The sequence below is a fragment of the Phycodurus eques genome, chromosome 23, assembly GCF_024500275.1.
Source record: "Phycodurus eques isolate BA_2022a chromosome 23, UOR_Pequ_1.1, whole genome shotgun sequence".
Taxonomy (NCBI): Eukaryota; Metazoa; Chordata; class Actinopteri; order Syngnathiformes; family Syngnathidae; genus Phycodurus; species Phycodurus eques.
The window spans coordinates 1649943-1676902 of NC_084547.1; the positions used below are offsets into that span (position 1 = coordinate 1649943).

Below are 26960 nucleotides of genomic sequence, written 5' to 3' on the forward strand. Positions count from 1 at the left end.
TCAGCAGCACCTTTTCGTTTTGGAGGTTATTTTTTTTCTTCTTGTCCATCGTAACTCTGGTCCCGCTGGCTATCAAGCTACAAGTTCTAGTACAGTTAGCCGAAGAGTGATTGACAGGTGATCGATCGTCAGCTGCAACAGCCCGGTGAAAATGAGTAGGGCATAAACACGTGGTCGTAATTTGATAGCATAGACAGTACGAGGGGAAAACGGGTACGTACAGTATAGCCAATCACAACAATGGGCCCAGGTACAACACTGAAAAATAACATTATGGAGCAAAAAGTGCTGGTTTGTTTGATTGTTGCGAATCAAGCATTCATGCTAATTTAGTCACATGCCCAACATTGAACCTCCCCAAAAAGTGAATCCAGCCTACATATTACAAATCTTGTTTCTCAGCATTCACACAATAAGAAGAAGAAACAAAGCTGAAAAATTATACTGCTCTTTTCACAGCTTGAACCACTCTACAAAGTCACATTTTCCTCATTTAAAGACCTGACAGTAACATCATTCAGGTATTGTATTAAAAAATAATAATAATAATAACAACTTAACTAGAGCCGTATGTCTTGCTGTGTAGTCACAACTCAGCATTTTATTTTATTTTTTTCGCAGTAACGGCTCCATTATCAACCGAATGGACCTGAGATTCACATCTGGCTCTGTGCCCAGCAATAACGTCATTGCTAGCGTTTTGATCAACGCTGCGCCCAACATCACCACCTTTAACGTGGACACATCGTCCATTTTTGTGGACGGCATGCGTAAGATAAAATAATTATAATAAAAAAAAATTTTTGCACAATTATTAGAGATTAATTATATATATTTTTTTTTACAACAGCGGTTTCAAGCAGCGCAAGCCAGAAGACGAGCCTCATCACCGCATCTGGGATGGTGCTGTTGTCATGGTTACTGGCGAGCCAGCAGTAGCACCTTTGGGCCTGTTCATCAACTAAGGGTCAGGGGGCCAAAAAATGTTCCCTGTGGACTTCCGTATCATTTAAGTTATATGTGTATGGGAATTTTGCATGATATAATTTCTGGGAGTCTATAACATAATGCACACTGTATAAAAATTAATGCCTTTGTACACTGTATACAAATTAAAGCCTTTGCACACTGTATAAAAATTAAGGCCTTTAGACGCTATAAGAATTCACGTCTTTGTCACTGTATACAAATTTAAGTCTTTGCACACTGTGTAAGAATTCAAGCCTTTGGACACTATTATAATAGAAATCTTTGTACACTGTATGCATAATAATTAAAGCCTTTAGATACTCCAGAAAATGTGTGTGTGGTTTTTTTTTGGGGGGGGGGGGGGGTGAGTATGGGGGCAGGGAGGGGGGCATTATGAACAAAGAAGCCATATGATATTTTTTCCTGTGAGTAAAACATCATTATTACATAAACAATAAAATAAAAAAATCTGGCATCTCCTAACACTGTTGTCTATTATTTATTGTCTGGCCACAGTCGTTATACAAATTAAAACCTTCGAACACTGGATAAGAATTAATGCACGGTACACGTTAATATTGGTATTGATGATATAGCATTTCTGGGAGTCTACATCTTAAAATATTAATAATCTGTCTCAAAATCCGTGCAATAACCGATTGCTATATCATAATCTGGGTTTTCTCCCAAATGTGAACAACTGTATGTTATGCAAATAAGTATATTTCGATAATTGTGTGTTTATACTGTATGTCTACTGATAAACACAATGTCTGTTTATATGTGAATAATGTCTATTTGTGTCTCACACTCTTCAATCTTTACACTGGTGAGTGAGTGCGAATGGTTGTTTGTTTATATGTGCCCTGCGATTGGCTGGCAACCAGTTCAGGGTGTACCCCGCCTCCTGCCCGATGGTGGCAGGGATGGGCTCCAGCGCTCCCACGACCCTTGTGAGGATAAGCGGCTCAGATGATGGATGGATGGATGGATACTCCCTCCCCACCCCCCCAGGGAATCAATATACGCAATATACGTCACTCGCAATAAAAACATTACATTACAGTAAACTCAAATTACTAGTTCAATATCTTGCGTGCATGTTTTGCCTTAATATTACATAATAATGGATGAATCATGGAATTGTTGGCTTTCTTGGCGTTCAGTGCGCACGGTGCGAAAAACTGTGACGTCACGTCGAGTTGCTTTGTCTCCAAAAGTGCGACATTAGAAATGTTAAACCAACAACAACGTGACATGAATGAAAACAGACCTCAAAGGGATCATCTTTTTCTCATCGCTCCATTGGTGCAGTACAATAGAACATCTTTGCGACTAAAATTAGCCAGCCAATGTCTCATTTGCTCGTATATACAAAAGTACTCACACCCTGTACTTAAGCAGAGGTACAGAGACTCGTGTAAAAAAAAAAGACAGATAAAAGTAGAAAAGCCAATTCAACTCCTCGACTGAAGTTAAAGTAAAAAAAGTGCTGACTGAAATACAAAAGTAAAAAATATTTTTTGAATATTAATTATATTAAATACCCATTTTGATAACTTGCCACAACGAGAGAAAAAAAACTTCAACGCACGCAAAATAGGTTCCCGCTTTTATTAACTTGCACAATCTGTGTAATGAGAAGAAGAAGAAAAAAATCATATCACTCGTCGCGTTATCAAAACGTGTTCCCAAAACGTCGAGCAATTTACGAACAAAAAATGCCAATGTAGATTATTTTAACTGAAAATAAATACACATTGCCTGTGAGTGTTTTATTCTTCTTCTTATTATTATTATTATTCTTATTATACATATATTTTATTATTAGATAGTGAGGTGTTAAACAGCAGAAGCCTTTTTTGGGCTGGCACAAGACAACACATTACATGACAATTTTTAGAGCAGACAATATCAAACTGACAGTATTTTCTTAAATAAACTATAGATGGGGAATATCTTGCGTCTCCTTGGTTCACATTTCTCCAGGTCGGTGTTGTCCCTGTTTCCCCCCCCCCCCCCCCATATAAGAGCCAAAGATCTCAATTGAAGTTATCAACTCACCATACTTTGACAAAGTAAGGAATAGAAAGTACAGATATCCATTTTCAGATGTACAGAGTAAAGGTACTCGTTGGGAAAATAAATACTCAAGTAAAGCACAGATACCTGAAAAATCTACTTAAATACAATAATCCCACCAATGGATAGAGTAGATGAACACTTTTTGAAACTCGAGAGCGACACATTGGGTTACACCCACGTTTCTCATTCTTTATTTGCTTAATGTCACATTGGATATCGGGCGGAATGCATAGAGACAAAAGAATGGAGGGTGTGAGTGACATGTGACAGCCCTGATCTGGGGATTGTTCAGTCATGTCTCAGAGCATTGAAGCAAAAAAGGAATTTCGGGGTCACGCCAAACATCTATTGTACTGTTGCGTTATAAAAGCCGCTGGGGAAGATGCACGTCGGCACTCAACAAGGTGAAGTCTCAAACTGGAAATACGCAATACGAAAATTTTAAATAGGAAACACAGGAGACGGCAAGATCAATTTCATTATTATTGAAGGTATCTGTATTTTGTGTGCGCTTTGATAACTTATTTTAAAACTTTTTGTATTTGAATTTAACTAACAATACTATTTGTATTGATTTGTTTTCATTGTATTAATTTTGTTTAATGTATATTTAATAATTTTAGCAATGCTCTTAAAAAAGTAGAAGGGAAATGTAATCTGCGGGATTTATAATTTTCATGTATTAGTTTTTAAAAAGTTTTAATGTATCTATATAATTGTATTTATAACTTATTTTAAACCTTGACAAAAGAAAAGGAAAAACATTGCTGCATCATATCAATAATTTTGTGGCTTTGTATTTGACCATTTAAGCTACATTATCAAAAGTGGAGAAGATAAAACAGAAAGCGCAGGTTTTAGTTATTTATGATATTTCAAATTCAAATGTCATCTCATTGTTTCATTTTTTAATAATGGATTTTATTCATGTTTTTGTTTTAAATTATTATATTATTATTATCGACACGAAAAAGTGCGTTAGGAAATTGTGACATACCATATTTCTACATTTTTGTCATTAAATTAATTAGGCACTTGATTAGTTTATTTATTAAAATGTTCACTCAGTGGGACAGAACTAAGGCTTGATTGTAAGGACACACACATACCTGCCACCTGTCTGCATGTTGGTTTAATTATTTGTTTTCCCATTGTATAGAAGAAAACAAACAAGATGCTTATTCGATGGATAATGGCAACGTTCCTGATTCTAACAGGTAACTTGAGATATGCTGTTCAAATATAGTGGGACATCTCTTTTGCATACTACGGACACAAGATAAAAAGTGCTTTTAAAGTAATTTTTTTTCTTTCATTTCACAACACCTCAACACCCACACCAAAGGTTTGAGGAAAACAAGTGGATGGGAACCAATGTCGAGCACAATGGCAACGCCTGATCAAACAAGAACTGCAGGGTCAATTGCACTAACAGCACTTACGGAAACAACAACTGTTGCCACAAAAACGGAATCGACAACAACAGTGACAACACCTGTGGAAACAATAACAACTGCGAGGTCAACAGAACCTGAAACAAAGACAGTGACAACACCAGCAGAAACAACAACTGTGGTATCCCCAACAGAAACTACAAAAACAGGAGTGAAAACACCAGCAGAAAGAACAACCGTTCCCACAACAACAGAGTCTACAACAAGTGAGGCAACAACTGCAGTGAGAACAACTGCGGAAACAAGAACAGTTGCCCCAACACCCGACCACGTGACAACAGCAGTGATATCACCTGCGAAAACAACATCAATTGCCAGTTCAACTTCATCTACAACTGCAGTAACCACAGCAGTGACAACACCTGGAGGAACATCAACAGAGGTCAGAACAACAGTATATGTGCCAGCTGAAGGGACCACACCAGCAGAAACAATAATAGTTTCCACAACAACAACAGAATCTGCAACAACCGCAGCGATAACACCAGTTGAAACAACAGGCATTGCCACGACAACAGGGGTGACACCGGAAGCTAGAACACCCTTTGCCACAACGAAAGAATCTGCAAACACTGCACTTATGACACCTGTAGAAACAACAACCACTGCCACCACAACAGAATCTCCAACAACAGCAATGAAGACACCTTCAGGAACAACAACCGTTGCCACAGAAACAGAACCTGCAACAGCGGCAGTGACGACATTGCAAGAAACAACAGCCTTTGCCACAACAACAGAATCTGAAACAACTGCAATGACGACATCAGTTGAAACAGCCACTGCAACAATGACAGAATCTGTAACCACAGTACTTACAACACCTGCAGAAACAGCAACCATTATCACAACAACAGAATCTACAACTACAGTGACAACACCTTCCAATTCAACAACCATTGCCATAACAACAGAATCTGCAACGACGCCAGGGATGACACCAGAAGAAACGGCCATTGCCACAACAGCAGAATCTGCAATAACAACAGAAGTGACGATACCAGCAGAAGAAACAACAACCATATCCACAACAACAGAATCTGCTACAACTGCGGCTGATGACACCTGTAGAAACAACAGCCACTGCCACAACAGAATCTGCAACCACTGCACTTACGACACCTTCCGATTCAACAACCATTGCCACAACAGAATCTGTAACGTTAGTGACCACACTTGCAGAAACAACAACAGTTTCGACAGCAATAACAGAATCTGCAACAAATGCAGTGAGAACATCAGTTGAAACAACAGCCATTTCCACAACAACTGAATCTATAACAACGGCAGTCACAACAGCAGTGACAACACCAGCAGAAAAAACAACAACCGTATCCACAACAGAATCTCCAACAACTGCAGTGACGACACCTTCAGATTCAACAACCATTGCCATAACAACAGAATCTGCAACGACGGCAGGGATGACACCGGGAGAAACAACAGCCATTGCCATAACAGCAGAATCTCCAACAACTGCGGTAACAACAGAAGTGACAACACCAGCAGAAGAAACAACAACCACATCCACAACAACAGAATCTGCTACAACTGCGGTGATGACACCTGTAGAAACAACAGCCACTGCCACAACAGACTCTGCAACCACTGCACTTACGACACCTTCCGATTCAACAACCATTGCCACAACAGAATCTGTAACAACGGTAGTGACCACAACTTCAGAAACACCAGTTTCGACAGCAATAACAGAATCTGCAACAAATGCAGTGAGAACACCAGTTGAAACAACAGCCATGGCGGTAACAACAGGAGTGACGACACCAGCAGATTCAACAACCATTGCCCCAACAACAGAATCTGCTACAACTGCGTTGACGACACGAGAAGAAACAACAGCCTTTGCCACAACAACAGAATCTGAAACAACTGCAGTAACAACACCTTCAGAAACAACAAACCATGCCACAACAACAGAATCTGCACCAACTGCAATGACGACACCAGTTGAAACAACAGCCATTGCAACAACGACAGAATCTGCAACCACTGCACTTACGACACCTTCCGATTCAACAACCATTGCCACAACAGTAGTGACTACACCTTGCAGAAACAACAGCCACTGCCACAACAGAATCTGCAACCACTGCACTTACGACACCTTCCGATTCAACAACCATTGCCACAACAGTAGTGACTACACCTGCAGAAACAACAACAGTTTCGACAGCAATAACAGAATCTGCAACAAATGCAGTGAGAACATCAGTTGAAACAACAGCCATTGCCACAACAACTGAATCTATAACAACGGCGGTAACAACAGGAGTGACGACACCAGCAGTTTCAACAACCATTGCCCCAACAACAGAATCTGCTACACCTGCATTGACGACACGAGAAGAAACAACAGCCTTTGCCACAACAACAGAATCTGCAACAACTGCACTTACCACACCTTCCGATTCAACAACCATTGCCATAACAACAGAATCTGCAACGACGGCAGGGATGACACCGGGAGAAACAACAGCCATTGCCACAACAGCAGAATCTCCAACAACAGTGGTAGCAACAGAAGTGACAACACCAGCAGAGGAAACAACAACCACATCGACAACAACAGAATCTGCTACAACTGCGGTGATGACACCTGTAGAAACAACAGCCACTGCCACAACAGAATCTGCAACCACTGCACTTACGACACCTTCCGATTCAACAACCATTGCCACAACAGAATCTGTAACAACGGTAGTGACCTCAATTTCAGAAACACCAGTTTCGACAGCAATAACAGAATCTGCAACAAATGCAGTGAGAACACCAGTTGAAACAACAGCCATGGCGGTAACAACAGGAGTGACGACACCAGCAGATTCAACAACCATTGCCCCAATAACAGAATCTGCTACAACTGCGTTGACGACACGAGAAGAAACAACAGCCTTTGCCACAACAACAGAATCTGAAACAACTGCAGTAACAACACCTTCAGAAACAACAAACCATGCCACAACAACAGAATCTGCACCAACTGCAATGACGACACCAGTTGAAACAACAGCCATTGCAACAACGACAGAATCTGCAACCACTGCACTTACGACACCTTCCGATTCAACAACCATTGCCACAACAGTAGTGACTACACCTGCAGAAACAACAGCCACTGCCACAACAGAATCTGCAACCACTGCACTTACGACACCTTCCGATTCAACAACCATTGCCACAACAGTAGTGACTACACCTGCAGAAACAACAACAGTTTTGACAGCAATAACAGAATCTGCAACAAATGCAGTGACAACAGCCATTGCCACAACAACAGAATCTATAACAACGGCGGTAACAACAGAAGTGACGACACCAGCAGAAAAAACAACAACCGTATCCACAACAGAATCTCCAACAACGGCAGTGACAACATCGGAAAAAACAATAGCTGTTGCCACAATAATAGAATCTACAACAACAGTAACAAGTGCAGTGACGACACCTTCAGATTCAACAACCATTGCCCCAACAACAGAATCTGCAACAACTGCAGTGACAAGACCTTCAGAACCAAAAACCATTGCCACAGCAAGAGAATCTGCTACAAGTGCAATGACGACACCAGCTGAAACAACAGCCATTGCCACAACAACAGAATCTGCAACAACCACATTGACGACACGAGAAGAAACAACAGCCTTTGCCACAACAACAGAATCTAAAACAACTGCAGTAACAACTCCTTCAGGAACAACAAACCATGCCACAACAGAATCTGATACAACTGCGGTGACGACACCTGTAGAAACAACAGCCACTGCCACAACAACAGAATTTGCAAACACTGCACTTACCACACCTGCAGAAACAACAACCATTATCACAACAACAGAATCTACAACTACAGTGACAACACCTTCCGATTCAACAACCATTGCCATGACAACAGAATCTCCAACGATGGCAGGGATGACACCGGAAGAAACAACAACCATTGCCCCAACAACAGAATCTGCAACAACTGCAGTGACAAGACCTTCAGAACCAAAAACCATTGCCACAGCAAGAGAATCTGCTACAAGTGCAATGACGACACCAGCTGAAACAACAGCCATTGCCACAACAACAGAATCTAAACAACTGCATTGACGACACGAGAAGAAACAACAGCCTTTGCCACAACAACAGAATCTAAAACAACTGCAGTAACAACACCTTCAGAAACAACAAACCATGCCACAACAACAGAATCTGCAACAACTGCATTGACGACACGAGAAGAAACAACAGCCTTTGCCACAACAACAGAATCTAAAACAACTGCAGTAACAACTCCTTCAGGAACAACAAACCATGCCACAACAACAGAATCTGCTACAACTGCGGTGACAACACCTGTAGAAACAACAGCCACTGCCACAACAACAGAATCTGCAAACACTGCACTTACCACACCTGCAGAAACTACAACCATTATCACAACAACAGAATCTACAACTACAGTGACAACACCTTCCGATTCAACAACCATTGCCATGACAACAGAATCTCCAACGATGGCAGGGATGACACCGGAAGAAACAACAACCATTGCCACAACACCAGAATCTACAACAGCAGTAGCAACAGAAGTGACAACACCAGCAGAAGAAACAACAACCACGTCCACAACAGAATCTGCTACAACTGCGGTGAGGACACCTGTAGAAACAACAGCCACTGCCACAACAGAATCTGCAACCACTGCACTTACGACACCTTCTGATTCAACAACCATTTCCAAAACAAAAGAATCTGCAACAACTGCAGTAACAACACCTTCAGAAACAACAAACCATGCCACAACAACAGAATCTGCAACAACTGCGTTGACGACACAAGAAGAAACAACAGCCTTTGCCACAACAACAGAATCTAAAACAACTGCAATGACAACACCAGTTGAAACAGAAGCCATTGCCACAACAACAGATTCTGCTTCAACGGCGGTGACGACACCTGTAGAAACAACAGCCACTGCCACAACAGAATCTGCAACCACTGCACTTACGACACCTTCCGATTCAACAACCATTGCCACAACAGTAGTGACTACACCTGCAGAAACAACAACAGTTTTGACAGCAATAACAGAATCTGCAACAAATGCAGTGACAACAGCCATTGCCACAACAACAGAATCTATAACAACGGCGGTAACAACAGAAGTGACAACACCAGCAGAAGAAACAACAACCGTATCCACAACAGAATCTCCAACAACGGCAGTGACAACATCGGAAGAAACAATAGCTGTTGCCACAATAATAGAATCTACAACAACAGTAACAAGTGCAATGACGACACCTTCAGATTCAACAACCATTGCCCCAACAACAGAATCTGTTATAACTGCATTGACGACACGGGAAGAAACAACAGCCTTTGCCACAACAACAGAATCTGCAACAACTGCAGTGACAAGACCTTCAGATCCAACAACCATTGCCACAACAAGAGAATCTGCTACAAGTGCAATGACGACACCTGCTGAAACAACAGCCTTTGCCACAACAACAGAATCTAAAACAACTGCAGTAACAACTCCTTCAGGAACAACAAACCATGCCACAACAACAGAATCTGCTACAACTGCGGTGACAACACCTGTAGAAACAACAGCCACTGCCACAACAACAGAATCTGCAAAAACTGCATTTACCACACCTGCAGAAACTACAACCATTATCACAACAACAGAATCTACAACTACAGTGACAACACCTTCCGATTCAACAACCATTGCCATGACAACAGAATCTCCAACGATGGCAGGGATGACACCGGAAGAAACAACAACCATTGCCACAACACCAGAATCTACAACAGCAGTAGCAACAGAAGTGACAACACCAGCAGAAGAAACAACAACCACGTCCACAACAGAATCTGCTACAAGTGCGGTGACGACACCTGTAGAAACAACAGCCACTGCCACAACAGAATCTGCAACCACTGCACTTACGACACCTTCTGATTCAACAACCATTTCCAAAACAAAAGAATCTGCAACAACTGCAGTAACAACACCTTCAGAAACAACAAACCATGCCACAACAACAGAATCTGCAACAACTGCGTTGACGACACGAGAAGAAACAACAGCCTTTGCCACAACAACAGAATCTAAAACAACTGCAGTAACAACTCCTTCAGAAACAACAAACCATGCCACAACAACAGAATCTAAAACAACTGCAATGACAACACCAGTTGAAACAAAAGCCATTGCCACAACAACAGATTCTGCTTCAACGGCGGTGACGACACCTGTAGAAACAACAGCCACTGCCACAACAGAATCTGCAACCACTGCACTTACGACACCTTCCGATTCAACAACCATTGCCACAACAGTAGTGACTACACCTGCAGAAACAACAACAGTTTTGACAGCAATAACAGAATCTGCAACAAATGCAGTGACAACAGCCATTGCCACAACAACAGAATCTATAACAACGGCGGTAACAACAGAAGTGACGACACCAGCAGAAGAAACAACAACCGTATCCACAACAGAATCTCCAACAACGGCAGTGACAACATCGGAAGAAACAATAGCTGTTGCCACAATAATAGAATCTACAACAACAGTAACAAGTGCAATGACGACACCTTCAGATTCAACAACCATTGCCCCAACAACAGAATCTGTTATAACTGCATTGACGACACGGGAAGAAACAACAGCCATTGCCACAACAGCAGAATCTACAACAGCAGTAGCAACAGAAGTGACAACACCAGCAGAAGAAACAACAACCACGTCCACAACAACAGAATCTGCTACAACTGCGGTGACGACACCTGTAGAAACAACAGCCACTGCCACAACAGAATCTGCAACCACTGCACTTACGACACCTTCCGATTCAACAACCATTGCCACAACAGTAGTGACTACACCTGCAGAAACAACAACAGTTTTGACAGCAATAACAGAATCTGCAACAAATGCAGTGACAACAGCCATTGGCACAACAACAGAATCTATAATAACGGCGGTAACAACAGAAGTGACGACACCAGCAGAAGAAACAACAACCGTATCCACAACAGAATCTCCAACAACGGCAGTGACAACATCGGAAGAAACAATAGCTGTTGCCACAATAATAGAATCTACAACAACAGTAACAAGTGCAGTGACGACACCTTCAGATTCAACAACCATTGCCCCAACAACAGAATCTGTTATAACTGCATTGACGACACGGGAAGAAACAACAGCCTTTGCCACAACAACAGAATCTACAACAGCAGTAGCAACAGAAGTGACAACACCAGCAGAAGAAACAACAACCACGTCCACAACAACAGAATCTGCTACAACTGCGGTGACGACACCTGTAGAAACAACAGCCACTGCCACAACAGAATCTGCAACCACTGCACTTACGACACCTTCTGATTCAACAACCATTTCCAAAACAAAAGAATCTGCAACAACTGCAGTGATGACACCGGAAGAAACAACAACCATTGCCAGAACAAAAGAGTCTGCAACAACGGCAGTGACAATGGAAGAAACAACACCCGTTGCCACAATAAAAGAATTTACAACTGCAGTGACAACGGCAGTAACGACACGTGCCAAAACAACAACCGTAGCTACAACAGATTCAGCAACAGCTGCTGTGACAACACCGGTAGAAACAACAGCCATTGTCGCAACAACAGAATCTCTGTCAATTGCAGTGACAAAACCCGAGGAAACAACACCAGTCATCACAACAACTGACTCTACCGCCACAACAACCAAACGAGCTACTTTCAGATCTCTTCAAAGCATATTTACGACGGATCTGATTAATTCAACCTCTGCAGCTTTCCAAAACCGAGCAGCAATGATAAAGGCAGAAGTAAGTCACATAAAACTATTTCTATAACACACTGCAACATTGCATTGAAAATCAACTAAACTCAACCTCGTGTTTTTTCCCCCAGCTTACGCCTTTCTTCTCTGCTGCATTTTCATCTTTCAAGATACTGATCATCATTGCATTCAGGTACATTGTTATTGTTAGCGAGTTTGTCCAACAGGTCAGGTAAATCTTAACCTATCGGAAGTGTTCAAATGGTAGAAATGTTGATGGTGATTTCTTCTGCAGGAGCGGCTCAGTCATCAATGTCATGGACGTTGAGTTCACAGCCACATCTACGCCAAGTAACACCCAAATTTCAGATGTCTTGTCTGATGCGGCTTCAACAGTCAGTGGATTTGACATTGAAACCAGCTCCATCACTGTTGAGTCAACAGCCATTGGCGCGTCAACAACACCAACGGCAACCCCAGCTCTGACAACAACAGAGGCAACAACAGCAGTGACGACATCTGCGGAAACGACGACAGTGACCACACCTTTAGCCATCACAACAAAACCAGTAACAACTGCTGTGACAACACCGGTAGAAACAACAACTGTTGGCATAACAACAACGACAGTCATGACACCTGCTGAAACATCAACTGTAGCCACAACTGCAGAGTCTGAAACAACAGGTCAGAAAACTTTACAAGGATTAGCTTCAACAACATCAGCAGTGTTGATGACATCTGCAGAAATTACTGAAACGCCAACATCTACCATGGTGACAACTGGGCCAGCAATTGGTGAAACGAGAACCACAAGTGCAGAATCTGAAACAACAGGTCAGACAACTGTAGAAACATTTGCTCCAAAAACAACAGCAGTGCTGTCAACATCTGTCGCAACACGTGCGACGGCGACAACTGCTCAGGTAACAACTCCAGAGACAACCCCCACAACTGCAGAATCAGAAACACAAGCTCCCACAACATCTGCAGCATCAAGTGCAAAAGCAACAACTGCTCAAGAAGCAACTGCAGTGACAACCCCTGCTGAAGCAACAGGTGTAGCCACAGCAGAAGACTCTACAACTCTTGCTGAAACAACTGCGGGAATATCAGCTGGCACTACAACATCAATATTGGCATCATCTGCAGCAACTCGTGAAACTCCAGAAACATCAGGTCCAACAACAACAACAGGGTTGACATTCACAGCAACTAGTGAATCTTCAACATCTACGGCGGCAGCAACTGGGGCAACAACAGCTGTAGCCACAACTGCAAAATCACAATCAACAGTTGACACCACTTTAGAAACATCAGTTCCCACAACATTTAAAGGAGCAGCAACATCTGCAGCAACTACTGTAATGGCAACAAATGGAGTGACAACTCCCGATGAAACAACAGCTCATACAACTGAAGACATGTCAGCTCCAACAACATCTGCAGCCTCAAGTGCAACAGTAACAACTCCTCAGGCATCAACTGCAGTGACAACCCCTGCTGAAACAACAGCTGTAGCCACAGCAGCAGACTTGACAACGCTTGCTGAAACAATGGCAGGAACATCAGCTGGCACAACAGCATCAGTATTGATGTCATCTGTAGTAACTAGTGAAACAGCAATAACTACTGTGGTGTTAACTGGGGCGACAACAGTTGAAGAAACAACTGCCAAGTCTGAAACGACAGTTCAGAGAACTGTCGAAACATCGGCTCACACATCAACAGTTGTAGAAGCAACAAGTGAAAAGGCAACCACTGCTCAGGCAACAACTGCAGTGACAATCCCTGCTGAAACTACATTTGGAGCCACAACCCCAGAATCAGAAACAGTTCACATAACTGCAGAAACGTCAGCTCCAACAACATTTGTAGCGTCAAAAGCAACAACTGCTCAGGCAACAACAGCAGTGACAGTCCCTGCTGAAGCAACAGCTGTAGCCACAGCAGAAGACTCTACAACTCTTGCTGAAACAACTGCAGGAATATCAGCTGGCACAACAACATCAATATTGCCGTCATCTGCAGCAACTAGTGAAACAGAAACACCAACTGTGGTGTCAAGTGGGGCAACAACTGCTGAAACAACAGTTGTAGACGCAACTGCAGAATCAGAAACAGCAGTTGAGACAACTGTTGTAACATCTGCTCCAACAAGAACAGCAGTGCTGGCAACATCTGCCACGACACGTGCGACGGCGACAACTGCTGAGACAACAACTGTAGCCACAACTGCAGGATCAGAAACAACAGCTCAGAAAACTGTAGAAACACCAGCTCCCATGACATTTGTAGTGTCAAGTGCAACAGCCACATTTGCTCAGGCAACAACTGCAGTGACAACCCCTGCTGAAACAACAAGTGTAACCAGTGCAGCAAACTCGACAACACTTGCTGAAACAATGGCAGGAACATCAGCAGGCACAACAACATCAGTACTGACATCATCTACAGCACCTAGTGACACAGCAACCCCTGCTGGGGCGTCAACAACTGCTGAAACGACAGTTGTAGACACAAATGCAGAATCAGAAACAGCGGTTCAGACAACTGTTGTAACATCTGCTCCAACAACAACAGCAGTGCTGTCAACATCTGCAGCAACAAGTAACACAGCAAAAAGTGCAGTCACAACCCCTGGGGAAACAACAGCTGGAGCCACAACTGCAGAATCAAAAACCACAGCTCGGCCAGCTGTGGAAATATCAGCTCCCACAACTACAGTAGCGTTGACATCTGCAGCAACTAGTGAAACATTAATGCCTGCTGGGGCGGTAACTGGGGAAGCAACTGCTGAAACAACTGCAGCATCCATAACCGCAGAATCAGAAACAACATTTGGGACAGCGACAGAAACATCTGTTTCGTCTGTGCCAACAAGTGGAGCATCACCGCCCAAAACAGCAGTTGTTCCTTCTGGAACAACAACGCAATCAATCCAAACAACAGCAACTCCATTTACGTCAACTGCAGAAAGAGGCAACAGTGACACAGACGATAACAACAACACCCACTGCAGCAATGACGGGATCTCCAGCACAAGCGTCAACTGCAGGAACAGTAAATACCGCCACAGGAATTGCAGCCACAAGTGCTGCGACAGTAAGTGCGGCGACAAATCCTGTGACAAATGCTTTGACAGGAAATGCAGGGACAAATTCTGTGACAAATGCCGTGACGGGAAATGCAGCAACAAATTCTGTGACAAATGGCGCGACAGGAAATGCAGCGACAAATTCGGTGACAAATGCCGCGACAAATTTTGTGACAAATGGTGCGACCGGAAATGCAGCGACAAATTCAGTGACAAATGCTGCAACTGGAAATGATGGAACAAATGCTGTCACAGAAAACAGCGTGACAAATGCAGTGTCAGGAAATGCCGCGACAAATGCCGCAACAGCAAATGCTGCGACAAATGCTGCAACAGGAAATGCCGGGACAAATGCAATGACAGGAAATGCCGCCACAAATGCGGCGACGGGAAATGCCGCGACAAATGCGGCGACAGCGAATGCTGCAACAAATGCAGCGACGGGAAATGCCGCAACAGGAAATGCGGCGACAAATGCCGTGACAGGAATTGTCGCAACAACCGTGCCGGGAGCAACACAAGTCGCAACTAGCGACGATGGCAGCTGCCGTGACTGTAATAACCAGACGGGTTTCTTTCCGATCGCTTCAAAGCACGTTTACGAACGACCTGCTGAATCAGTCCTCTCCCCAGTTCCAGTTTCGAGCTACCATGATAAAAAGTCAGGTAAGAAACAAATCATAATAATAATAATAATAATAATACAAATATTTGGCATCGGAAAGCATCCAATCAGATTGTTCTGATAACACCACTGGATTGCGATAAAAAGCATCGAAGCACTCAAATATATTGGATTTGTCTTTGCAGCTTCAACCTTTATTCCAAAGGAGATTTCCTACCATCTTCAGGATCCTGATTATCATTGGATTCAGGTAACACGCTTTTTGTTGGATTTTTGGGGAGATGCTAAAGAGCAAAGAAAAGTTCTCATTTTTATTCCGCAACCACCAAATTTCCGCATATCCAAACCACTTCAACATTGAAATATTCAGGACATTTTCATTCCCCAAAGTTACTTTTCCCACAATTCCACATTTGTCATGACAAAAATCCCATTGAAACGGATGAACATTTTCCTTTAAATCATGCATGCATATTTCTGGATTGATTCAATGACTCTTTATGCCATTCCGACTTCAAATTGTTCCGCTCATTCGGGTAATTTGCCTTCCACTTCCAAGTTACTATTTTGTAGTAGTTCTCATGGATTGCAATGATTGGAGAAATTCTCATTAAATTGGTACTATCAGTCAGTATTCACCTTTTTTATATATATTTTTTTTAATAATGCATATATTTTAATCTTTTCATGGGCAGACCCGGCTCGGTCATCAACGACATGGACCTCCAGTTCACCAACACGGCGCCAAACAACACGGGGATCGCCGCCGTCCTGACTGACGCCGCCGCGGTCGTCAGCGGCTTTGACATCGAGCAAAGCTCCATCACCATCGAAGGAATCGGTAAATGTTTTTATTTTTGTTTCAAAATGAAGTTAAATGGAATATGAATGGATTAAGTTGAGAGCTAAAATGTTGTTGTGTTTTCCCAGTTTCGGGCGGAGCGAGCCACAAGATCGGCCTGGTCAGCGCATCCTGTCTGGTGGTTCTTTCGTGGATCCTGTCGAGTCAGCAATAAGCGCCACGACTTATTTATTCACGTCAAGACTGCTCGCGATTTTATTTAATTTCTTTTTCAATGCAACAATTGCATCAATGACTGAATGACTTTTGGGGGAGGGGGGGGGGAATTCAGCCCCGAACGCCATTATCACTTAGCAATAAGCAATGTGGTAGGCGTGGCTACACACAGGAAGTCAGACATTGTGGTTCGCCGCGGCCATTTTAGGCACATTTTGTCCATTTCCATCCGGCCTTCGAAAACAAACTCGAACTCAGCAACACAAAGCCACAGCCGTATCAAATGTCCTCTTCAACATGAGTGACGGAGGTCCCATGCTAAGAGATTTATTGACGCCCCCCGACTAGCAGAAATGCATCAATGCAATGACGCTTCTCCTCATGCTCCTTGAAACTTACAGCTTTGATTATTATTTAATTCTAACACGGGTTTTTAGACCAAATATGCACTTTCAGAGGTATTTTTTGTGTTTATTAAATTCTCATTTTAATATCATCTATTTAAAACGTGGTTATTATTTATCTACTCAGGACAATGCAATGTTTATGTATGTGTCAAATGCAGTGAGATCCAATTAAAAAACACATTTTTAAAATGGCGTTTTTAAGTTTGGGTGATGGTTTATTTGAAGGCTCTGACGAGTTGGGTGAGGCATATGGAAAGCACGCCCGCGATGACATTTCTTACAATGCACTTGTTGTTTGTCGTTATAATAACATAAGGCAGGGCACCTTTGTCAGAGACTTCAGGTGACTTTTTTTTTTTCTTTTTTTTTGACCACCCACAGATCCAAAAGCAAAAGCAATACAAAAGGCAGCTTTCGTCATAACAGGCGCATGAGATGAACAATGGGAGGCACTCCTCCAAGGCGACGCTCGATGGCAACAGAAAAAGTGTGAAGCAATGACAGCATACATTAGAGGGGGAAAAAATAATATGAATTCGTAAAAAATAAAAAATAAACAATGTTGAATTAAAAGGCATATTGTTGATTTGAATATTTACCAGCCAGCATTTTAAATGTTAATAATATAGATATGGAGCTTTGGAAATAAGAAACATGAAAGCAAAAGAAACATGAAAGGCTGGAATTTGTGTCACAATCACATGTACCAAATTACAGAAAATGAAAATAATAATATATATATATATATAATTATTATTTTTAATGGTCGCCTTGGGGGAAACCACTGCTACAAATCAGCAATAGCGCCTAATTTAATGTTTGTTCGTTGCACATTGCTCACAGCGTTATTGTTGACTTATTTTGGAGGAATTTTCAAGGAATTAGGAGTTCCATAAATGTCGGGAAAATGCATTTTAATCGTATTTTATTTTGGGGGGTATTAATTTGGACGGGCGGGCGGCCGGAAGAGGAAAGGCGACGGATTAGCGAGCGCCATCTGTGGAAGTGGGCCACGGGGGGCGGGGCGGCGCATCCCGGTCGGGTTTGTCGCTCGGACTCCAGCGCGTGATGCTCGACCCCCACTCGTGACGCGGAACAATGGTGGACAACCGCTACGCCACGGCGCTGGTGATCGCCTGCGTGCTCAGCCTCCTGGCCACCGTGTATCTGTGCGTGGGCGCGGGCACGCAGCACTGGTACCAGTACAGCAGCCCGCCGGTGCGCGGCGAGGCCAACGCGTCCGAGCTGCGCGGCCTCTACGACGAGTTCATGGACGGCGAGTTCGACGAGAAGACGTACAGCGACACTTTGTTCCGACTCAACGGCAGCGTGGGCCTGTGGTGGCGCTGCGTGCTCGCGCCCGCCGCCCCGGCTCCGCACTGGTACAAGGAAGCAGGTACGTGCGCGCGACATGTTCGACGTCGCGTTATTCGGGACGCTTTGGCGACCTCTTGTGGACAGATGGGGAACGAACCTGCCCTCCCTCGGCTGTTGGCGAAGTGTGCTTCGCCTCATACAATAAATTATTCCTATTTAGTAATACCAATATTGGCATTATCAGATATTTTGTACATATGTTCCAGAAAATTGAAAATTTACGTTATGACTGACCTAATTTTGCTTTTTTTAAAACTGACCTAACTTCCAAATATAAATACTGTCATTTAGAACGTTTATTTGTAGAACATGAAAAATTAAAATCACTGAATTACGTCACTTCTTTTTTAATCGTTTAGCCTTCTCTTAATATGGTTTTGGTTTTATTCTTTTATTTGTATTTTTTTTATTAGCCATTCACTTGCTCGGTAGTTTGTTTGTTTGCAGTTTTGCCCGTGTAACCACCTGTAACTTCGTTTCCAAACGTGCAACAGAAACAGCTTTATTATTAATAATCGTTTTGGAAGTTATGAGTGACTTGGGCTATTTTAGCGTCCTCTTGTGGACGAATCGCGAATTTACACCGCAATGCTCAAAATTCAAAGTGCCCAAATTCTCTCATCTTCAAGGATTGGTTCATCCCCCCCACACACAAAAACAACAACATACAAATATGTAATCAAACACTGTAGTGTACTTACCTTTTAATCAAATATAAACTAAAATACACAAATATGTAATACTAAATAATGAAATGGAATTTGAGGAAAGTCAACTATAAACTTATTTGTATTTGATACACTCTACTGGATGCACCGGAATAAATAGAGAAATAAATGCCATCCCTCAAATCAGCGCTTTCTTTGTGACCACAACACAGACAGCGGAAGTGGCATCTGTAAAGCTGACATTTTTACGTGGTGGTTAGACGCTGACCATGTTAGATGAGCCCACCGTACTTCTGCCAAATGAGGCCAAAAATACAGCTGTACACTTGCCATTCATGTTTTGTATTATTATTATGATGATGATGATGATCATCTCAGGTGCCAAGATGGCGTTGAGGTGCAGAAGCTTCAGCGTGCAGCAGCAGCTCACCCCCAAATACAAGGAACCCGGAAACCACAACAGCGGGGAGGACATCCTGCGCACATGTAAGTCCAACGGCCGACCTATAAATATGTATTTCACGTGCTGTCCGTTCAACACGAAAAGTAACGCTGGCCAATGGGGCGGTTACAACACAACGCATGAATCCTCCCCGTCAACAAGTGAACAGAGGAAATGCGATAGCAGACATTTTCCTCATCAGAAATTCATCACTATGAAAAAAAGGTGACAAACAGTCAAACCTGCTTTTGCGTGTTTTTTTTCTTTTGTGTTTTTTTTTTTTGTGTGTAGACTTGTGGCGATTCCAGTTCCTCCTGCCCCTCGTTGCTTTGGGCCTGGAGGTCTTGGCGGGTCTGATCGGGTTCTGCGCCTGCCTCTGCCGAAGTCTCGCGCCCACGCTCGCCATTGGCGTACTTCACCTGTTAACGGGTAAGTCCTTTTTAATTGCTTCATTAGGATTAAGTCACGTTTTGTGGAAAAAGACAATCTTAATAGACTACTTGTATTAAATTTGTGAGGGGGGGAAGGGGGGGGGGTTACTTTAAAAAAAAAAAAAATAAATAAATAAAAAAAAGGAAAAAGACACCACAATAAAGCTAAATTTTCCACATTTTAAGAGAATAAAGCAGTTGTACTCATACCCCTCCAAGAGAGTAAAGTTGTAGGAAATACGTTTTGAGGGGGGGAAGTGTCATATAAAGAGATAAATCTACCGTTTTATTTTTTGGGTGATAAAATACTTATTACCACTCCCACAGTAATAAGTCATGTGTTTGTGGTAATTTAGGTAGTATGTTTTGAGAGGAAAAAAGACATCCAAGAGAGTAAAGTGATTTTTCCTGAGATTTTTATTATTATTATTGTATTTTTTATTTTATTTTTTTTTTAAATGGGGGAGAAAAAAAGGCATCCTTTGAGAATAAAGCAGTAAACGTTCTGAGTCAAAAAGACACGTTGAGAATGAAATTATATTTTTAAAAAAATAATAAAAGTTGAAAGCTGAGGGCAAAACATTTGTATTTTTTCCAATTAAAAAGTGATACGTTTGAGTTAAGTGATATTTTTCAATAAAATAAATTATAAATCATACTGTCAAGAGAAGTCATTGTTTAATAAATGGCACCTTTCTGGAATAAACTCAAATTTAGTGTAAAAAGTTATAGATTTGTAAGGATTAAGTTGTATCTTTCCAGAAAAAAAAGCCATTAAGAAAATATTTTTTTCTGAGAATTGTTTTTTTTTTTATTTCGATGTTTTTGGAGAGAAAAAATAAATCACAATCTCAAAAGATTTGTTTTTTTTAAAAGAAATATCAGTCTTGTAAAGATTGAAGTTGTATTTATTTCCCAGGGGGAAAAAATGCAATCTTAAAATAGTTTTCTCGAGCATAAAATTGCATTTGCAAAAAAGTAATCTTAAAAAAATAAAGTTGTAATATCCTAAAACAATGAAGTCATATTTCTTTCTAGAAAACAAACAAAAAAAGTAATCTTAAGAGAGTAGTTATTTTTTTCTGGGAGGAAAAAAAAGAAATACAACGAAGCGTTGTTGGTCTTGTTTTTATGCCGATACTTATCATAGCGTCTCGCACCGCAGCTCTGTGCTCTTTAGCAACGGTGTGTTGCTACCTGGCGGGGACGGACCTGCTCCACAGGGTCTCGGTGCTTCCCAACAAGGTGGACGGCTCCCTGGGCTGGTCCCTGTACTTGGCCCTCATGTCCTCACCCCTCCACATGATGGCGGCCGCGCTGCTGGTGTGGGCGGCGCGCAGCCACGGCCGCAACTACTACCGCATGGCCGCGTACCGCGTGGCCTAACCGGCGGGACTACGCAACCTTTGACCCCACGAGTCCAAACGGAGTGACCCCTCGTTGTTGATTTTCAACAGCATTTGGTTGAACGGGTATCATACCAGCCGCAATGTTGAGACGCACTATGATGACATCACAAATGTCACGATGTTACGGGTCAATTAATATATTCTGGAGTACAAGGGCCACATTGGAAAAAAGTACACCAAATAAACGACTAAAATAATTTTATTAAAAATTTTTTTTTTAAATTATTATTACGTGTATTATTAGTTTTATTATTTATTTCCTGCTAAAACAGTAAATCTGATGAGAATATTCCTTTTTTACTCGATAAAAGAAATGTATATTTCCAAAATAGATGTAGTGTTACAAGAATAAAGTGACTTTTTCATGAGAGAAAAAATTATTTGATGAAATTTTATGAGAATAGTAATAGCTTGGTTAAAAAAAAAAAGATGTTAAGTTATATTTCTTCTGACAGGAAAAAAATAGTCCAAATGTGATTTTTTTTCATGAGAAAAAAGGACATAAGATTTGATGACTGAAGTTTTATTTTTCTCATGGGGGGGGGGAGCTGTGATCTTATTTGATTAGTCGTATTATTAAAAACATATTTTTTTTTTAAATTGTAATTGTTGCAAGAGGGGAAAAAAAGACTGTTCCGGGAATAAAGTTGTATTTTTCTCATGAAAAAAGTCAAGCCGATGAGAAGATGGATATTTTTCGACAAAAAAAGGCGTAACATAAGAACAGTAATATTTCAACAAAATGAAGAATGAAGTCGCATTTTTAGTTTGTAAAATGTCAGCATCCAATCAGAAAAAAAATATGTAAAATAAAAAAGTGGTATTATTGAGGAAATGCATTGTGTTATAAAGGGAAGTGTCTTCATTTGGCGAAAAGTCAAAATCCTACAAGAATGAAACGACTGAACGAAAAAAGCAACAACGAAATCAAGTTACCAGAATAAAGTTGTATTTTTTAAGAAAAACACTCTTTGGGGGGGGGGGGGAGCACAGTGTTGTGAATAAAGTGGGGGGAAAAAAACGTATTGCTGAATTTAGGTGCACACATGGGAAATCCTGCCTTTTTATTCTTTGGATTTTTGTCTTTTCAGAGCAGCCCGAGCTGTTTGCTACACAATTTGCAACTGTACATTACTTTGTGAACCAAGTTGGTATCTATTCATTGTTTTTGAATGTTTTTTTTCTTACAATTTTGTCAGTATTAGTCCTCGGTTTAACTTGTGCTCCTTTGTGTTTTTTTTCTCAGTTCCATATTTCCCATTTTCGTTTTGCTCTTCCACAATTGGTGTCAACGCGCTGAACTCAACTACTTTGCTGCCAGCGAATATATTGAATGGACAGCACATTATGAATGTACGCTCATGGCCATATTGCGATACAGCTGCTGCTCGATTATTTTTAAAAGGTGCGGGTTGTAGCGGAGTAGTTGTTTTTTGGATGCTTTAAAATAGCCCCTAAATCAGTAGATAGTTTTTTTTTGTTTTTTTTTTTAATGACATGATATTTAATGACAAATGTTGGTTCAATATGTATGCGACCTGTACTTTGTGTGTGTGAAATATGAGCGTACGTGTTGTTCTTATTAAATAAAACCTCTTTTTTTGCATTTTTGTGTTGAGCATCCACAGTGTTGTTGTTTTTTTTCCCCTCCTCTCATTCCTCCTCTTTTTCCGACACAAAGTTAGCCGGAAGCCCCTCTTTGTGCACCCGCAGCGTCGGGAGGGTCACGCTCCTCTTCCTGGCGAGGTAGAGCGCCACGCCCTTCTCGTAATAGGCACACTCGTTGATGAAGAAGGGATAAAGAGGTTCGCCGCCCTTGTAGCGCAGCGTTTGGCCCGATAACGTCTGGAACACGGGGTCCTCGGGGAGCAGCAGGCAGAAGTCTCGGTCCTGCCAGAAGAGACCCTTTCCTTATACCAACTGTTTTTATAAAGAAAATAAACGGCTGCTTTTGTTGGGATTTTTATTTTATTTTATTATTTTTTTTAAAGAGAGGAATGTTGTAGCCGTCAGAGTATAAAATGGAATTTTCCTTGACAGAATAAAGTTATACGTATGTCGTATTTTTCCCCATGAATGAATGTCATATTTTTTCAGTTAAATCAAAACGACTTAAGACTTGTGTTTTTCGAGAAAAACTACCGTACCCATTGGACCAAGGAGTTGTATTTTTCAGTACCTATGAGCTAGTTGTACTTTTGAGAATAAAGATGTAATATCAGAATAATGAAATCCTATTTTTCAATGTTTTTAAAAACAGTGATTTTCTTTTTTTTTTTAAGGATAAAACTGTACTTTTCCATGAAGGCATAATATGAGCATAAAATCATATTTTTCCAGAAAAACTATATTCACCTTAAGTGAGCACAGTTGTATTTTTTCAAGAATGAAGACGACTTTCTTCCAAGAATTAAGTGACATTTTTCAATAAAATCAAGACAGTTTTATGCGAATCAAAGAAAGAAAAACTGTCATAAACTGACGAGAATAAAGTTGTATTTTTCATGAATTAAGTTTCTTATGAGAATAGTTGCATTTTCAAGAAAAAAAGTCTAAAATAATGAGAATGAAGGGTTTTTTTTTTTTTTTTTTTTTTTTGTCGAGAGAAAAAGTTGCAATCATACCAGAATAAAGTCGTAATTTGATAAAAATGATAAAAATTGTTTGAAACTCTTTGCAAGTCGAATTTCCCATCTCTATGTGAGGTTTTATACCTGAAGATGAGGATGAATCGCCGCCGTGATGTTGCGAGTGTCGCCGTCTCTCGGGTAGTCGACGTGGCCGGCCATGGTGAACACGTCCGCCGGCCCGCCGTCGAAAACGGTGCCTGCGCCGCAAGGGGACGAGCAAAGTGAGGCGGGACACGCTTAAGCACGCGTGCTGGCGCTGCGTTCACGTACCCGAGTTGAAGAGACGCACCCAGTCGAGCGTGTGCTGCAGACCTTCTTTCATGGCCGTGTAAATGTTGGACCTCACCACGCCGTGAGGCTGCGGGCCGATCTCCAGAGCTGAAATAACAGATTATATAGATTCACTTCATCAGCCGACTAATCGGTTATTGGAATATTTTTTTTTTTGCAAGATATCAGGCCTAAAAGAAAATTCATATCCATCGGGCCCTGGTTCAAACGATTGAGAGAGCATAAAACGACGCAGAGCAAAGCGAATAGCTGGGGATACGTTCCACAGGAAAGAAATATATAAATAAGTACATTTGTAAATTGGTTGGGGTTTCCCCTGACCCTGAATAAAACTTACCAAAACCGTGTTTTCCCACTGAATCAAGAGAAAATGACTCCTCGTCGGAGAGGTCAAAATGTATGTACCTCACTGGTATATTTGGCATCTGCCTCTGGAAAAATATGAAGGAATTTCAATATATATTTTTATTGATAAAAAAAAAATAAAAAATTGTTTACATATAAAATGGAGTTTTCGGTACATACCTGCAGGTATCGGAAAATATGCAAGCAGATCCAGTCACAGTCGGAGTAAGCGATGACGCACAGGCCCATGTTGGACGTGCTGTTGTGGAGGTCGCAGACGAGATCCACGGCTCGCTCACTCCCTTTGGGTCCCAGCTGGGCGTCCAGTTCCCGGGCTCGGGTCATCTCGTAGGGGGCCGCGTCCGACACGGGGCCGCTGAGGGCGATGACCGAGGACAGAAGGTGGGAAGGAATCAAGAGAGAGTGGCACGTGACACATACTGAATAAATGAACAACAACTGGAATTTTTGAATATAGCAAGATAGCAACAGGAGTACAAAAAGGAAGATTGATAAGGATTTGACATTCGTGCTTGTAATCAGGTACGAGTACAAGTGACAAATGATAAAATGCTGATATGGTAACAGTGGCAAAATAGCAACCAGAAAGCGCTTCAACAGATGGATAAGGATTTCACATAATAACCTTTGGTCAAATGAGAATAAATAAAAGACTGACTTTGCATCAGTGGTAAGCTAAAACACACGTACAAAAAAAGGGATGGTAGACCCTGAAAGATTTTACGTCTAGCCTGTCAGATACGATTCCAAATGACCATTCGTGCTGTATGATAACCTATAGAACGATAGTTAACGCACTGAGGGACACGTTAGCTCACACAGGAAGTGCGGCGGTCTTACTTGAGGGCGGCGCGGGTGAAGCATCGGTTGAGGTCGGTGTCGAGGTATCGGCGGCACAGCTGGGTGGCGCGCGGGTTGGACAGCACCGCCTGCACGGACGCGTCCCCACCCGCCTCGGCGCCCGGCGCCGTCCTCAGCAGCTCCCTCACCAAGTAGACCCCGGAGAGCTCGTTGCCATGGGTACCGCCGCAGACGGCGACCCGCGACAACCTCGGCAGACGGACCTCCATCTGGATTGCACAGCGCGGAAATGAGCTTTGGTCTCCCATTGATGGAAACATACAGGAAGTTGAACAACTTACCTCGCTTTACGAAACAAATAACTATCCGGCAACCAAAGATCCCAAATGAAAGCAGGAGTGTCTCCTCTCACCTGGTCCACCCGCCGCTGTTACCTTTCTCTCCCCTCTCGTTTACCCTCTTGCACCCTCTCCCGGGCCTTTCACGCCGCTTTCCCCGAGTCAGCACTCTCGCTTTTGCACGCACTGCACTGCATCGCAGGCAGGGTGTGTCCCGGGACGGTATCGGACAAGAGAGCGGGGAAGACTTGATGAGTCACCCTTGAGATCAGTGGAGTATGACATCATGCGTCTGGTAAATAATAGTAGCCGGGAGGGGGCTTTTATTTAATCAACTGCAGATGGTGGGGAGAGGACAAAGTATAAAAAGTGCCACAGGAGATAGTTAAGGATTTGACATTTTTCATTGCATTTTTCCCAGAATGATAGCAAAATAAGAAAAAAATAAAAATAAAAAAAATCACAAGGCTGCTAGATAATTATTATACTGAACTGATGAAATGTGAACATTTGGTATTAATAATACATAAGTGGTAACAAATATTGGCCGGGGTGGGTTTTTTTTTTTAAAAAGAATTTTTTATATATAGCGAGAGTTGAGATGTTTAAGACAAAGTTGGGCATCAGACATTATTTCAACAGCAAGGCAGAAAGCAGTAAACGAGAGACATTTTGTTGTCTGTTTTGAATGGGGTGAGGGGGAAATGGTGAAACATTTTTCAACATATGT

The 26960-nt window shown here is 41.9% G+C and overlaps 4 protein-coding genes across 6 annotated transcripts; 3 read left to right on the forward strand and 1 right to left on the reverse strand.

Moving 5' to 3' along the window:
• The first annotated feature begins 5505 nt into the window (after positions 1 to 5505).
• LOC133397993 (mucin-2-like) lies at positions 5506 to 6835 on the forward strand. Its single transcript, XM_061669511.1, has one exon. The coding sequence runs from the start codon at positions 5567 to 5569 to the stop codon at positions 6743 to 6745; it is 1179 nt and encodes a 392-aa protein (XP_061525495.1). The 5' UTR covers positions 5506 to 5566; the 3' UTR covers positions 6746 to 6835.
• An 8440-nt stretch (positions 6836 to 15275) lies between these two features.
• Positions 15276 to 17671, forward strand: LOC133397995 (circumsporozoite protein-like). The gene is made up of 4 exons (XM_061669512.1): positions 15276 to 16093; positions 16238 to 16302; positions 16748 to 16893; positions 16983 to 17671. Exons 1-3 carry the CDS (start codon positions 15355 to 15357, stop codon positions 16829 to 16831), a joined length of 888 nt encoding a protein of 295 aa, XP_061525496.1. The 5' UTR covers positions 15276 to 15354; the 3' UTR covers positions 16832 to 16893; positions 16983 to 17671.
• Positions 17672 to 18496: 825 nt separating this feature from the next.
• Positions 18497 to 23984, forward strand: LOC133397709 (claudin domain-containing protein 1-like). 2 transcript variants are annotated; one of them, XM_061668945.1, is made up of 4 exons: positions 18497 to 18873; positions 19901 to 20008; positions 20256 to 20393; positions 23051 to 23984. In XM_061668945.1, the coding sequence occupies exons 1-4, from the start codon at positions 18576 to 18578 to the stop codon at positions 23248 to 23250; spliced, it is 744 nt and encodes a 247-aa protein (XP_061524929.1). In that variant the 5' UTR covers positions 18497 to 18575; the 3' UTR covers positions 23251 to 23984. The 2 variants fall into 2 exon arrangements, with proteins under 2 accessions (XP_061524929.1, XP_061524928.1); XM_061668944.1 differs by having other exon boundaries at positions 21561 to 23238.
• Positions 22472 to 26315, reverse strand: LOC133397708 (N-acyl-aromatic-L-amino acid amidohydrolase (carboxylate-forming) B-like). Of its 2 annotated transcripts, XM_061668943.1 has the most exons (7): positions 26234 to 26315; positions 25932 to 26161; positions 25251 to 25446; positions 25063 to 25156; positions 24705 to 24812; positions 24519 to 24631; positions 22472 to 23694 (listed from the first exon to the last, which is right to left on the reverse strand). In XM_061668943.1, the coding sequence occupies exons 2-7, from the start codon at positions 26159 to 26161 to the stop codon at positions 23458 to 23460; spliced, it is 978 nt and encodes a 325-aa protein (XP_061524927.1). In that variant the 5' UTR covers positions 26234 to 26315; the 3' UTR covers positions 22472 to 23457. The 2 variants fall into 2 exon arrangements, with proteins under 2 accessions (XP_061524927.1, XP_061524926.1); XM_061668942.1 differs by lacking the exon at positions 26234 to 26315 and having other exon boundaries at positions 25932 to 26212.
• Positions 26316 to 26960: the final 645 nt, after the last annotated feature.